Raw genomic sequence first — 14,633 nt, forward strand, 5'->3', positions numbered from 1 at the left:
AGGTGTCTGAAGGCTGTGCTGTGGTGTGGTACACACACAGGTAGAAATGGGCTTCCTGAGCTTGGGACCGAAGCTCTGAAACCCAGGGAGAAGAGGGGGAGGGGAGCTGCAGCCCACATGCACAGGAAGGGAGCCTAGCCACTGACATGGCGCTGAGCCCTTTGCAGCATCTTGCCTAGTAAAATGAGGACAAGGAAAGTATCTTTTCCCTGTCCCAGGATGGCCTCTCAAACTGTGGGAATCTCTGCTGATGCTAATAATACCTCCCATTTACTTTAGTGGCTTTGCGCTTTTCAAAATATTTTTATGATCATTATTTTATTTTGGTTATCAAAACAACTTTAAGTGGTATGTAGCATAGTTATTTTTCTACTTTACAGATAAGAATGTTAAGGGTCAAAAGATTAAATAGCTTAGTGTTGAAATTAGAGAATTATAGCCTAAGAATATACTGTTTTGTTTTGTTTTTCTAAATGACTAAAACAGTTGAAAACATTTAAAAAGTTGACCAGTTACACAAATTTTATGAACAAAAATAAAAAATTTCTTTACTTGTTATTTACATATATTTTTATTTTTTGAGAATTTTATGTAGACAATGTACTTTTTATCATTATTTATCAATGTATTTTATCATTATCACCCCTAATTCCCTCCCTTCCACCTCTTCCCACCACTACCAGTTTAACTTAGTTTTTCCTTCTTTGTTTACAACGCACCTGGATCTAATTGTTGCTGACTTTATATACATGGGTGATGAACTATCCACTGGAGCATGGTCAACTTACCAGGATCCACACCCCTAAAAATAACTGATGCTCTTTCCCCCAAGTGGCCATTGACTGTCAATAGCTCCTCAGCCCGGGTGGGCCTTGTGAGCCTCTCCCCATCCGTGCTAGAACACAGACTCTCATGAACTCTCATGGTCTCATAAAGGCAACCATAATGATTTAGTGTGGGTTATGAGTACAAAGTCCGGTCATGATTTGAAGTCCCTGTTTCACTGCATTCCTTCCCAACTTCTGGCTCTTAAAATCTTTCTACCCCTTCTTTCATAAGGCTCCTTGAGCTTTGTGATATAGATACCTTACCTCATTTATGGTTAAGCCCTGCACAGACCCTTGTTCTGTGCACTTAGACCAGTTGTGAGTCTCTGCATTCACCACCATCACTGCAAAAAGAAGTTTCTCTGATGGGAACTGAGAGATGCATTAGCCTGTGGGTATAAAGATGAGTATCTAGAAGACAGTCCATTTATAAAAGTATAATAGTCGATTTTCCCCTAGGGCCATGACCTCCCCAGCCATAGGTTCTTAGCTAAGTTCACAGTACTAGGCATAAATTTCCACCTGTGGAGTGGGCCTTAAATTCAGTCAGATAGTAATTGGCTATCCCCCTAACATTCATGCGTTATTGTAGTTTACAGAGTTCATAGCTAAGTAAAAATGAACACCATTCTACAAAGCACCTTCAGGTTAAAATGAAAGCAAGCAGAAAGAAAGCTTCCCAATCTGTTCCGGCGTGGTTTCTACATGTCCAGTACAGAGTATATAGTATCTTCAGTAGTGTGTCTTAGTGTCAGGTCACGGAAAGCAACCATGAGCAAGGGCAGGAGTGTGTTTGTTTGTAGGGGAGGATCCTCTGATGGGGGGGGAATGGTGTCCCCCAACATTCCAGAAGTAGCAGATTGTTAGTGTGTGCCCTTTCGTATATGTTTTGCTCTGTAAGTAACATAGTCACACATGCATAAACAAAAGTACATAATTACAAGCATATATCTGCCATTACAAAGTTAGTTTTTCCATTCAGCAATGTATATTCTTCCTTAAGGTTTCCATGAAACTAGCACATTCTCTTTAGCAATTCCACTGTGCAATTATTTTTAATCTAATTCTTTATTAATCTATTTGCCCAATTTTAGCCATAACATAATTTATTTAAAAATAGTTTTAAAGCCTTGGGAGATTTATACTGTTTGGTTAAACTACTTTTAAAATATTCCCTTGGGAGAAAGCTCAGTGAATGAAGTTTGGTGTTTAACCTCATAGAAGAGACTTCTAAATTGATCCCTCCACTACCACCGCTGGTTCCACCACTGGTACCCGGTACATACTTTCCTGTGGTGCCGTGGGTCTCAAGCTTGGTGTTTTCTTTTTTCACTAAAATTGCTGTAATTTGGTTTAAGACTCTTGTTTCTTCTCCTTCTTTCCTTTTTTGACTAAGAGGCTAGATCTAACTGGTTTCAGAAATCCTCATTGTCATACTCTCTCTCTTCCTCAGCTTTCTGAGTAGCTGGGCCTGTGAGACCTGATTCTGCTTTTTGTAACTAATTACTTTATTACCAATACATTTTAAGAAAACTTTTCTGAACTGGAGGGATGCCTCAGTGGTTAAGAGCACTGACTACTCTTCCAAAGACCCTAAGTTCAATTCCCAGCAATCACATGGTGGCTCACACCCATCTGTAATGATCCCTGTCTACTTCTGGTATGTCTGAAGAGAGCTGCAGTGTACTCACATACATGAAATAAATAAATAAATCTTTTTTTTAAAAAAGTTTTCTTTCTGTAGAAAATAAGGTTATATGAAGTAGCTGTAGCTACTGTTTGGATCGCCACGTTAGGTTTTTTTTCTGCTATACTTAGGTATATAGCAGTTTTTGCTATACTTTGTTGTATAGTATAAGGAACTAGCTTACCACAATTTAATCTTTGATATATTTTTTAAATAAATACTTTTAAAGATTTATTTATTTATGAGTACCCTGTTGCTATCTTCAGACACACCAGAAGAGGGCATCAGATCCAATTACAGATGGTTGTGAGCCACCATGTGGTTGCTGGGAATTGAACTCAGAACCTCTGGAAGAGCAGTCAGTGTGCTCTTAACCGCTGAGCCATGTCTCCAGCACCCCTTGATATATTTTTACTTAACTAAATATTGATTTGAAATGTATAATTTTGCTTCTGTCATTTTTAAAGACATGTTCCTATCTATTAGAAGCAGCCCAGGACAAAATAGCTTGATAAGAAATTGGGGAGGAGGAAGGGAGAGAGGGAGGGAGGAGGGGAGAGCGGAAGAGAAAGTAATGGAGTTTTAAACGAATAACCATCTAAGGTTTAAATTACTCTGTTGACTGTGAGCTTACCCCTGCCTGATTCTTCCTCTAGGGGAAAGTGGAGCTGGTAAAACAGAGGCCAGTAAGTACATCATGCAGTATATTGCCGCCATCACCAACCCCAGCCAGAGAGCAGAGATAGAAAGGTAAGGGACCTCAGGGACATGGGTAGGCCAGGCATGGCCTCACCTAGTATGCACACTGACCGGCATCAAACATTTTTTTTTTTGATGTGTAAATCGCTTTGATTCTTATATCACTGCTTTTACTTCTATTACTATGTCAATTTCCAGTTTTATCAAGTTTTTTTTTTAAAAATTAAAAGCACTTTGAGATAGTTGGACGTGCCCTGGTTCTAGCTAGCTTCCAACCTCAGCAGAGCTCTTGGAATTTGCACAGCTTGGCTTTCTTGTGCAAGCCTCTGCAGGTTCTTGCTCTGTGTTTTTTAAAGTTATGCTCTGAGAGGAATGGGCCCTGGGGGATGGGCCCATGGCTTCCCATCAGTGTCACAGCTGGAGCCCGCTGACACTGCTTAGTTGTCTCTAATGAAGCAGCATGACCTGCTTTCTTATGCAGTGCAGCCTTTTCTGAGAGGGAGAAGGTACTTTCCTTCAGCTCTGTTGATGAACCTTAGTTTACTGAGGAGTCACAGCTCATCTGTCTCATCTGTCTGTCACACGCAGCTTGAAGACAGAATCCAGGGTGCTGGCTGATGTAAAGGAAAAGAATTTAGATTTGATGATACTTGTGAAGATTTTCATTTTTCATCATAACTGGATTACCCAGTCAAAAGTGGCCTTCTAAAAAAATGTGACATATTCCCACTTCAGGTTTTTGAACATTTGATCAAATTTTCATAATTTCTTTTGAATCTCAGGAGAGTAGCTAGCTGAGAACAAAATTACTTTCATTTTTATATAGCAGATAAGGCTTATGTAAATTTACTGTCATTCTCGAGCATATTGGGCTCTGTCGTCTTATGGGGACCTTTATAAGCAAGCAGTTCCTACACACATGCCTTTGTAAATCCATTATGACTTTGTAAAGTCATTTATGGGCAGAAGTTTGAAGGGTCCATTGCAAGATTAGGGGGAGGGACGATGGTCCATGAATCAGGTTGTGTCAGAGGCCAGGTTATTTCTCCAGTGTGACTGTGTGATTGGAATCTTGTCAGTGAACTAGAAACACAGACCTAAGAGCTAGAATAATGGTAAGATCATCCAGTTTTCTAAGTGTCTTCATCTCTGAACTTTTTATAACTTTGATATATCTTTTTATTAAAGAGTGAAGAATATGTTGCTGAAGTCAAACTGTGTTTTGGAAGCTTTTGGAAATGCCAAAACCAATCGTAATGACAATTCCAGCAGGTTTGGGAAATACATGGATATCAACTTTGACTTCAAGGGAGACCCCATTGGGGGACATATTAATAACTACTTGCTGGAAAAGGTATATGTGCTAGATTTCTAGGGTGGTGCTTGTGAGAGCTGAATGTCTGAGAATAATATTCATGAAATTGCATTTATTGCTTTAAAGTACTGTTTAATCCATTATCTGTCTTCCAGTCTGCCTTCCATGGTAAGATACTCTCCTCCTGTGTCCTCACATGAGCACGTAGTACATCGAGTTAGGCACTGTCAGGCAGATTTGGGGTGTGCATGGGACAGAAGAATGTGTGATAACTTCTGGGTAAGATCTAATCCAAACCAGTCAAATTTCTCTCTCCCTCCCTCCTTCCCCTATGTAGCCAAGGCTGGCCTATACCTCACCACCCTCACTCTCCTGCTCTCCCTTCCCTTATGTAGCCAAGGCTGGCCTGTACCTCACCACCCCCAGGCTTCAGCTTCTAAGAGCTCAGGTTACAGGACTGTAGCGTGATGCCAGCTTTCAGACCTAGACTCTTTTTTTTTTTTTTTTTTTTGTCATCATCTTTCATTCAGTTTACTTTTACTAAACTGACTTTTTCCTTCTAGTTTCTGTTTGCTTACTGTCTGCAGCAGGACACACATTCATTCTCTCAATCTAGTTAAGTCATACTGCATAGTCACTTCTACCTTGAATTCAGAGGTTTCTCAGTTAAGGGTTTTCCATCCCAGTGACACCAGAGCATCTTATAGCCCTGCAATTTCTATTTTGTGTGTCATATCAAGGCTAGACTACTAAGGAAATGAGTGCTTTTTCAGCATCAGTTGGAAAGAAACAGGAAACACTAAATATTACCCATCTTTCTTCCATAATGTTTCATGATTCCACTGTGTATACATAGTCAATCAAAAAGGATACTTTGAAAGCACATGTTGAGCAGTCTTTTGGGGTATCTAAGCAGAGTCCCTAGGGCCTGATCATGTTGAGTGATTTTATTATAGGATATGAGGCATTGCACTTTGAAATGCCAGCAGACTCTGGACAAGGGAATGTTGAGAATGTTCCTCCCCAGCATTCCTCTCCATCCTCCCCACTCTGATCCCTACCCACTGCACATACTGTCCTGAGACTGCAGGTTAAAAAACAAACAACAACAAAAGCATGGCTTTACTTTTCATGAATTTTAAGTTACCATTTTAAACAACATAAAGAATTATCAAAATTCGCCAGGGAAACCATAGAGAATATTCATCTCTGATAAGCTTTGTCCGCAGTTTTTTGTTTTGTTTTGTTCTTTTTTTTTTTCTCCCACCCTCACTCACCCCCTGAGCTGAGAACCAAGCCCAGGGCCTTGTGCTTACTAGGCTAGGGTTCTGCCACTGAGCGAAACCCCATCTACTAGCCACGGGTTTTTTTAATGCACAGTGAATACAAGATTCTTTAAGAAAGTTGCTTCTGTTTCATTTATACCCATAATTCCAGATTAACCATTTTTAAAAAATATTTTTTCCTCAGTCTCGTGTGATTGTGCAACAGCCTGGAGAACGAAGCTTCCATTCTTTCTATCAGGTTAGTAGTCAGTTCCTTATGCAGAGAATTGTTTGCCTAGTCATGCAGAGAATCTTTCTGGTGTACGCTCATCTGTTCTACACCTCTCTGGATTTCCTTGTCTCCACAACTAATTCCACGTAAGTACAGGCTTACACACCCTAAGAGACCGTGAGTGTGAGCACTGAGAACTGGTAGGTGACCAGCTAACCAGTGCTGCCAGGCTGACCATCCCCTCAAAGTGAAGATAACAGTGTAATGACTGAAAGCTGTCGACACCATCTAGAAATGTTGATTTCAGTTTCTTTTGAGTTGAGTTACTTTTCTTGTGCTTGAGAGTTCCAGAGAAGGAAACATAAATTTGGTTTGCATTGCTCTCAATAGGTGTAAGGCAATATGATTACTTTAAAAACAAACAAGGATTTATAAATCCAAGGGAGAATTATCCTTTATGCTTTCAACTCTCAGAAAAAAATAAATAGGTCTTTAGGGAATGTTTTTAGAGTTTGAAACAAACTCTTATATAACCCTCCTTTGGCACATCTGCACTTACAGAGCAAGTGTGATATTGATATGATTTTCAAATCTCAAAGTGATATAAACCAAGATCCTTAAAATGGTGCTGACCTAATTAAGTAACATATGGAAGTTAAAAGAATTGAAACCATAGGGCTGGAGATATTTCAGTTGGTGAATTGCTTGCTGTTAAGCATGAGGTCCTGAGTTCAGTCCCCAGAACCTGTGTTTAAAAAGTTGCAGGCTTGGTGGTGTCCATGTACAGTCCTCATGCTGGGTGGGCAGTGACAGTCCCCGGGAGTGCTGGCTCCAGTCAGAGTGACTAGAACCTGAGGAGAGACACAACCCAAAGGCTGGCCTCCCTGCACTCACTCGAGGAACGCACATGCAGACACACATTTAAAACTTTGAGGTCAAAAGATTGATTTCTGTGTAACTATCTTTGAAGGTGATTAATACAATCGAATACAACATTGTGTGATTAACTAATTGCTTTAGTCAATGCCATTCAAGTTCTTGTAGGTTTGGTTTTAAAAAATCATTTTTAAGGTCATTTAGCTGTACATTTGAAGTAAACCAGAGCTTACTGTTGAGTGCAGAACCTTTATGTCGAGGCCTCTTGAAGGTATGCTTTATAAACAAAAGGGTAACAACTTTGTATTTTTGTTTCTGTTAACAATTTGCTAGATTTTAGATAAACAGTTTCTCTATAAAATATAAGAATTGTTTATTTCAAGAAGTTACAGCTTTCTAGGAGTATCTTTCCCAGTTGGGTGATGTTACTAAGAAATGTCTTCAGTCTGAGAGCCCCAGCTGGCAGTCACAGTCCTTTCTGGATGTGACAGCTGAGGAAGAGCTGTTGAACACATGGGACTCCATGGGACTGTCAGCTGATGCCTCTTGTTGACTTGTCTGAACTCTGCAGGACGACACTGCTAAGCTGCCAGCACCTCAGGGTAGGGATGCTGCCTGTCAGATGCTGGCATCCCCACCTCTAAGAACCATTTAGACCGTTCTTGTCGTGAATGTGAATTTTAAGTGCTATTCCTCATGGCTGTATAGCATTCTGCCTGTCTTACTAGATAGAGAAGCTATTTACCTATAAATGAGAACAAGAAGACAAAATCCAAAAATTTCCTCAAAGCATGAACAGGAGGACCTAACCGTGTGAAGTCTAGAAAACTAGTAAAGAACTGGATCACTTCTTCTATGTCAGACCATTTGACGGTGGGGCTCAGTATCTGCCTTGACGGTTGTGTTAGCCAGTAGGAACCCTAGAGAGACAGAGCCAAATGAGTGAATATTTACTAAAACAGTGTTCATTAGATTGGCTTACACAATACTGTCTTCTTGCTGGAGAGGCTGAGAACAGCTCGGCCCATGAAGCAGAGTACCTCGGTTCCCGTCTGGTGCTGAAGGCCTGGAAGTACCTGGAGCTGCTGATCTTCCTTGGAACCTTGAAGAAACTGAGTTCTTTTGTCAGCAAAAGAATGTAGTAGCTCCAGCAGCAACAGAGTAGCTGAGCTGACTGTCAAGATACAAAAACAAAAAGCAAGGCTTTTCCCTTAGACTTTCTTTTATCTAGACTGCCGTCATTTAGGGAGGGTTTTCGAAATTCAAATAACCTGATCAAGATAATCTCTCACAGGAGTACCCAGCAGCTTTTAGTCTATTCCAAATGCAGTCAAGCTGACAACCAAGATTATTATCCATCTCAGCAATTTAATTTAAATTAAATATTTTTCAGCTGCTCCAGGGAGGTTCTGAGCAGATGTTGCACTCTCTACACCTGCAGAAATCACTCTCGTCCTACAACTACATCCGTGTGGGGGCCCAACTGAAGGTGAGTTTCTTCTCTGAGAACCAAGAGGCACACGGGCTATTCACCCAGGCCCTCTGCTGCCCTCATGCAGATGAATGTTTCCTCTGTTCTGCTTTTAAAAATCTCAGTCCAAAACTTATTTCACCACTGGACTGAAAACCTGACTAACTAACTGGTTGTACTCTCTTCATTGCACAGAAAAGTTCCTCTCTGTACTCAGGGTTTTCTCTTAACATCTCTTAATACTTGATCTGACTCCATTTATCTGAAACCATAAAATTCACTAAACACACTAGCAAGCTTTCCTCATAAGAGTTTGTGCGATTCAGTCAAAGGCATGATGTTATGACAAAATGAAATTTAAAAAAAGAGATCATTTTAATCTCTCTCTCTCTCTCTCTCTCTCTCTCTTTCTCTCTCTTTCTCTCTTTCTCTCTTGTCTCATGCTATAGACCAGGCTGGCCTTGAACTCAGCAATTCACCTGCCTCTGACTCCTAAGTTCTGGGATTAAAGGCATGTGCCACCACTGCCCGACTTCCACGATTTTAAAATATTGATTGTGATTATCCTAGAAATAGTTTTGTGCCCCTTAGGTTGTTTCTTTGTATCATCTTTCAAAAGGACTCACACTTTCCCTTCCCTGGTCTGCAATCACTTTCGTGCACATCTGCAGGCCCATTTTGTTCTTTATTTGAATTCATTTTCCTCTACTCATCTCATAGCCAGTTTAACAATGTGTTGGTTGAGGAGAGTGTATAAAAAGTAAATGTGTGTTGCCGTGGTCGCTGGAGGGGGAGTATAGAAACGCAGAGAGCGCTGTGGGAGGTTTGGGTCACAGTCACTTCCAGAAGGGTAAGATATGCATATTAGGGCCCTGCATTTCTATATTTTTAACTTTTCTGTAATAAAAAGTACACTGCCAGCAGGGTATGGTAGCACATGCATATGACCTCAGTACCAAAGAGGGCGAGACACAAAGATGATGACCTCACCTGGGCCACACAGCCAGACCTGCTCACACAAGAGAAAGCACTGGTGACTTTAGTTGGGTGAAGAATAAAAAGATCTCTGACAGGAATGTATGTGTGGAGTATTTTTTATTTAAATTATTATTTCACTTATGCTAGGTATACCCTCATTACTGGCATAGCAATATTTTTATTCTGTTCATAGAAATAATTAATTTTCTATTCCTTGGCACTTAGGTTTGCCACCCTTTTACACTTTTCTAAGAGCAGAAATGTTTGGCTGAAGATGAATTGAAAATTAAACAGAAGAAGGCAATGATCCAACTTTCTCTTCATTGCCAGAAATACTTAAATATGAATAGAGGATTCACTATACTTACAGCTAGCGACTGGGGTATTCCTTTGCAATATGGCCATCTTATTACCAAAATTATTTTGTGCCAGTCATATAGCCTAATACTAAGTATTAAGTTGACATTTGAACTTCTTTATAAATAAAACTCATCTTTTGTAGTTTTTATTTGTTTTCTATTTGGATGTTTCCCTTCCTTTCTGACAAATTATGTGCTCATAGTCAAAATCTAAGATAGGGCTGGAGAGATGGCCCAGCAGTACAGAGCATTGGCTGCTCTTGCAGAGAACTTTCATTTTATCCCCAGAACCTACATGGTGGCTCACAGCCATCTGTAAGTTTAGTACCAGAGGATCTGATATTCTTTTCTGGTCTCCATGGGTATCAGGCACATGTGTGGTACATAGACATATAGCACAGGTAAAACACCCATACACTTAATTTTAAAAAAGAAAAGAAAGAAAACAGCCTAACATATGCTTATGTCCTATTATGCAGATGATAATTAGTAATGATTTGCTTGTATATTCATTCATAAAATCCTACAACAAACCCTGCTTAAACCTACATTTATTATGTTACAATATAATCATTTCCCCCATATGAACATAAATGATTTTAATATCCATAAAGTATTACATGTATTTTAGGTAATCTTAGGATGTAAGACTCATGTGAAATTAAGATGCCTTGAGTCACATGTAAGAGAAAATCTACGCAAAGTTTCCCAAAACCGTGATGAATTCGCTGGCCCTGTATGATCGCAAGTACTGGGATGGTCGGGCCAGCACCTCAGCAACCCAGGTGGGGTTTGTGGTTTTGTACCTTACAGCTCTGCCACCCTCGGTAAACTGGCTTGTCCTCTTGCTCTGGCTTCTGCTGTGGTCTCAAAAGGTCATCAGCAGTCCCAATAATCCCAGGCAGCGGAAATAAACACATGGTGACCCTTGCCCTGTGCAGCCTGTCATGTGCTTTTCCTCACGCCTCCTAGATCACATTGCAGCACAGGCCTGTGGCTGAGCACTCACTCGGTAAGGGGAAGAAATGAGTGTCTTAGGGTTTCTGCTGCTGTGATAAACACCATGACCAAAAGCAACTTAAGGAGAGAAGAGATTTATTTCATTTTCCAGCTGTAGCCCATCATCCAGGGAGTCAGAGGAAATGAAAGCAGTACACATGGTCTAGGAAGGATCCTGATGTCAGACTTGTTCTCCATGGCTTGCTCAGCCTGCTTTCTTATACACCTCAGGGTCCCTGTCCAGATGTGGCACCACCCACAATAGGCCATGCCTCCACAAATCAATCACTAATTAAGAAAATCCCGCATAGGCTCACCTGCAGGCTGTTATTCTGGAGGCTTTTTCTCGATTGTGATTCCCTTTTCTGAGATAACTCTAGCTTGTGTCAAGGTGACCATATACTAGCCAGGATAATGGCCGTGCTCACTTTAGAACCACGAAGCCTCCTGAGACTAGGAGCAAGCCAGAGGTGAGCTTGAAGAGGACTGAACAAATCTCATTCCATAAGCAATAATGAAATAAGAGACGAATGGCTGGTAGGGAAACAGCCAGAAATCTCCTCGTATGGGAGAGAAGTACAATCTCAACATAGAGTTGTAATGGTAAATCTGATATTTGAGTATTTTGGTGGATTAAGAACCAGACTACAACCTGTAAGAAATGTATTGTTCTCTCTATGTAATTCATGAGGAAAGTAAGTCTCAATAAGGTTAAGCATCCATCCCATAGTGAGAAAACACTGGCAGATGTAGGAGCTTGCCTGGTTCTGTTATAACACAAAGGAGCATGTACTCTTCAAGCAGAGGAGGCTTGTTTTGTATATCCTTCCTCAGTAAGTGAGCATCAGAGCAGGGCCCCATTCAGGCAAAACGAGCAATTTGTTGAGAAAAGGCTTAGCCCAGAGCTACTTCTGGGAAACTTGTAGTATAAGCAGTTGGCATTTATTTACTGTAAAACCTGATGGCACACTGGTATATCCAACCCCATGTCCGTGTCTCCTAGGGCTCCAGATTCATCATTGAGCTCCTGTGCTCCAGTTAGAAGCTATGGCTTCCTATCACTTATCACATGAGAGAAATAATGAAGTATAGTTCTGGACTACTGAACAGCTTGCTAAGTGACTTCAGCTGGTGGCTTTGCTCTGGGTGCTGCTTTTCCTCTGCTGGGAACTAAGCCTGATTGTGCAGTGAGAGCCTGCTGCACAGAGGCCCTGGGCGAGAGAGCTGCTGCTGCAGTAGCCAGCGTGGAACTTAAGAGTTCTCGTGGCCACCTCACATCATGCCATTGCCTCCATGGGACATGGAGCTGTGGTCTTCGGTGGTTCAACTCGGGACAGGACCATTCAGAAAAGTGCATGGTGCTTATTTTAAGGGACACAATTTTCACACACAAATAGGCCTCATATATCTAAACAACATCTCCAAAGCAAAATAATTTTTTAAATATTTTTCTACCTTAAAATGATTTGCTACAAAGGCATCAAGGCTTTGGCTAAACACTTCAGTTTTGCAGTTAATGCTCAGGTGAAATGTTGTGACTTACAGTTTTCTATTCATGTCTAGTCTTCCATCAATGATGCCGCAGAGTTCAAAGTCGTAGCTGATGCTATGAAAGTGATTGGATTCAAACCTGAGGAGATCCAAACCGTGTATAAAATTTTGGCTGCTATTCTTCACTTGGTGAGTAGGGACTCTCAAAGTGTATTGTCTCTCCGTAGAGACAGGGCACTCTTTCAGATTTTGTTCCCTGTTGAACGTAATTTCCTTTGTGAAAATTTTACCTGTGGCTTTGAAAACTGTATCCTGATTTTCTTTATTATTTTATATTATGATGGGTTTTCCAAACCACTCTAGGTATGGAGACATTGCCCAGTTCACCGTGTTGCGATTTCCTTATTCCTTGAACTCGGCACCGAGTCTAACGGTGATGGCATTGAAACAGATGATTGCAAGTGAGCGCCAAGGCACAGACAGCTCATCCGTGGCCAGCACCATAGACCAGATGGCAAAGACAGTCATGAACTTAACTCCATAACAGTATAGACCCTCTGTCAACACTGTACGCTAAGATGAAAGGATAGACAGGTGTAGAAAAGAGGGAAGGAAGTGCCAAGCGAGGCTTTCACATGTGGACAGGCGCAAACTCACCTGAACTCATGTCAGAAGCTCATTGGAAATGGTGTCTTTTTGTTTTTGTTTTTGATATAGGGAAATTTAAAATTTATAGTAGATGGTGACACCCCTCTTATTGAGAATGGCAAAGTTGTGTCTGTCATAGCAGAACTGCTCTCCACTAAGGCAGACATGGTGGAGAAAGCCCTGCTTTACCGGACGGTGGCCACAGGCCGCGACATCATCGACAAACAGCACACGGAACAGGAGGCTAGCTACGGCAGGGACGCCTTTGCTAAGGTGAGGCTAAACTTGAATCAAGCATAAGTAAAATTTTCTAAGCATAAGTAAAATTTTCTAAGGATGTGTCCAGACAGTGGGCTAAGGGCTTTAGGAAACCGTGTGACTCTCTGGCCATCATTGTCTCAGGGAACGCACTGGTTTATCACTGCTAGAAAAGCAAACTAGGCCAACTGTGGGAATGAGGGAGTTGAAACTGCTACCTCAGCAGAGCATGGCACTAGTGACCTCCTCTGCCCCATAAGTTCTGTCTGCTTCCTGCCACAGGACCTCTGCACATGCCATGTCTCTGCTCGGGTTGCTCCTCTCTCATAGTGCCCTGTTTAGTCAAGCCACTGACTTAGTCTCTTCTACAGGGAAGCCTTCCCTGGATTGCATGAACACAGAATAAGTTAGAGTCACTTCAGGTAGGGCTAGGAGATGGCTCAGCAGTTAAACACTTACTGTTCATACAGAGGAACCAAGTTCATTTCCCACCACCCATTTGGGCAGCTTAAACTACCTGTAATTCCAGTACTAGAAAAACCAACACCTCTAAGGGCACCTACATTCCCCCACATACAGACACACAGAATAACTTTTAAAAGTCACCTCAGACACAGTGTGTATGTGTTCCTTCACTTTATTCCCCACACTCCCTGGAGACTATGACTTTCTGTCATTTCCAGCAAACTATATGTCTGAGTGCCCAGCAAATGTTTAGTGAATGAATGAATGACTTCTCTCAAGTATCCAAGTTTATTTACTCATAGCTCAAAATAGGAACAGTTTCAGGGGTGAGAAGTTCAGATGTATCACTGATGTAGTAAAGTATGGACACATACCTAGAGAATAGTCTTAAAATACAAATAGTAGCCAATAACCCTAAAAAATCCAGATTGCTTCCATCGGTTTGGCACACATCATGGTGGTGTCTGATAACAGGTGATGTACATTCTAATGGTTCTATTGAGGCAATAACACATGTGCTGACCAGTCAGGAAAAGGAAGATGGGACTGAAGACATCCCAGGTCCTAACACAGAGACTCATTACCACACCGGCAAGGATTTACCATGTTCTTTCTCTCACAGGCAATATATGAGCGCCTCTTTTGTTGGATCGTTACTCGCATCAATGACATCATCGAGGTCAAGAACTACGACACCACAATACATGGGAAAAACACAGTTATTGGTGTCTTGGATATCTATGGCTTTGAAATCTTTGACAACAACAGGTAAACTGGTTATGATACTGAAAATGCTACTGCTTGTTTTTCTTTATTTCAGCCTAATGTTTTCCATCTCCTGTAGCTTTGAGCAGTTCTGCATTAACTACTGCAATGAGAAACTGCAGCAGCTCTTCATTCAGCTGGTGCTGAAGCAGGAGCAAGAGGAGTACCAGCGGGAAGGCATCCCGTGGAAACACGTGAGTGCCGTCCTGGGGGGCGTTGCCCTGTGCTGCCTACCTTCGCAGGCCTTCTGACCTTTGCAGCTTTCTAGTTGCTGGCTATTAGTGTAGCATCACTAGAA

At 41.4% G+C, this 14,633-nt stretch overlaps 1 protein-coding gene across 2 annotated transcripts in view; it reads left to right on the forward strand.

Moving 5' to 3' along the window:
* Myo1d (myosin ID) overlaps window positions 1-14,633 on the forward strand; it is a 295,829-nt gene that overhangs the window by 83,765 nt on the left and 197,431 nt on the right. For both annotated transcript variants that reach the window (XM_052197479.1, XM_052197478.1), the window contains exons 3-10: window positions 3,171-3,264; window positions 4,402-4,567; window positions 5,999-6,052; window positions 8,295-8,390; window positions 12,272-12,388; window positions 12,917-13,120; window positions 14,193-14,338; window positions 14,415-14,529. In XM_052197479.1, the coding sequence (XP_052053439.1) occupies window positions 3,171-3,264; window positions 4,402-4,567; window positions 5,999-6,052; window positions 8,295-8,390; window positions 12,272-12,388; window positions 12,917-13,120; window positions 14,193-14,338; window positions 14,415-14,529 (992 nt within the window). The remainder of the gene's footprint in view (window positions 1-3,170; window positions 3,265-4,401; window positions 4,568-5,998; window positions 6,053-8,294; window positions 8,391-12,271; window positions 12,389-12,916; window positions 13,121-14,192; window positions 14,339-14,414; window positions 14,530-14,633) is intronic.

This window comes from Apodemus sylvaticus, chromosome 10, assembly GCF_947179515.1.
Source record: "Apodemus sylvaticus chromosome 10, mApoSyl1.1, whole genome shotgun sequence".
In the NCBI taxonomy this organism is placed as follows: domain Eukaryota; kingdom Metazoa; phylum Chordata; class Mammalia; order Rodentia; family Muridae; genus Apodemus; species Apodemus sylvaticus.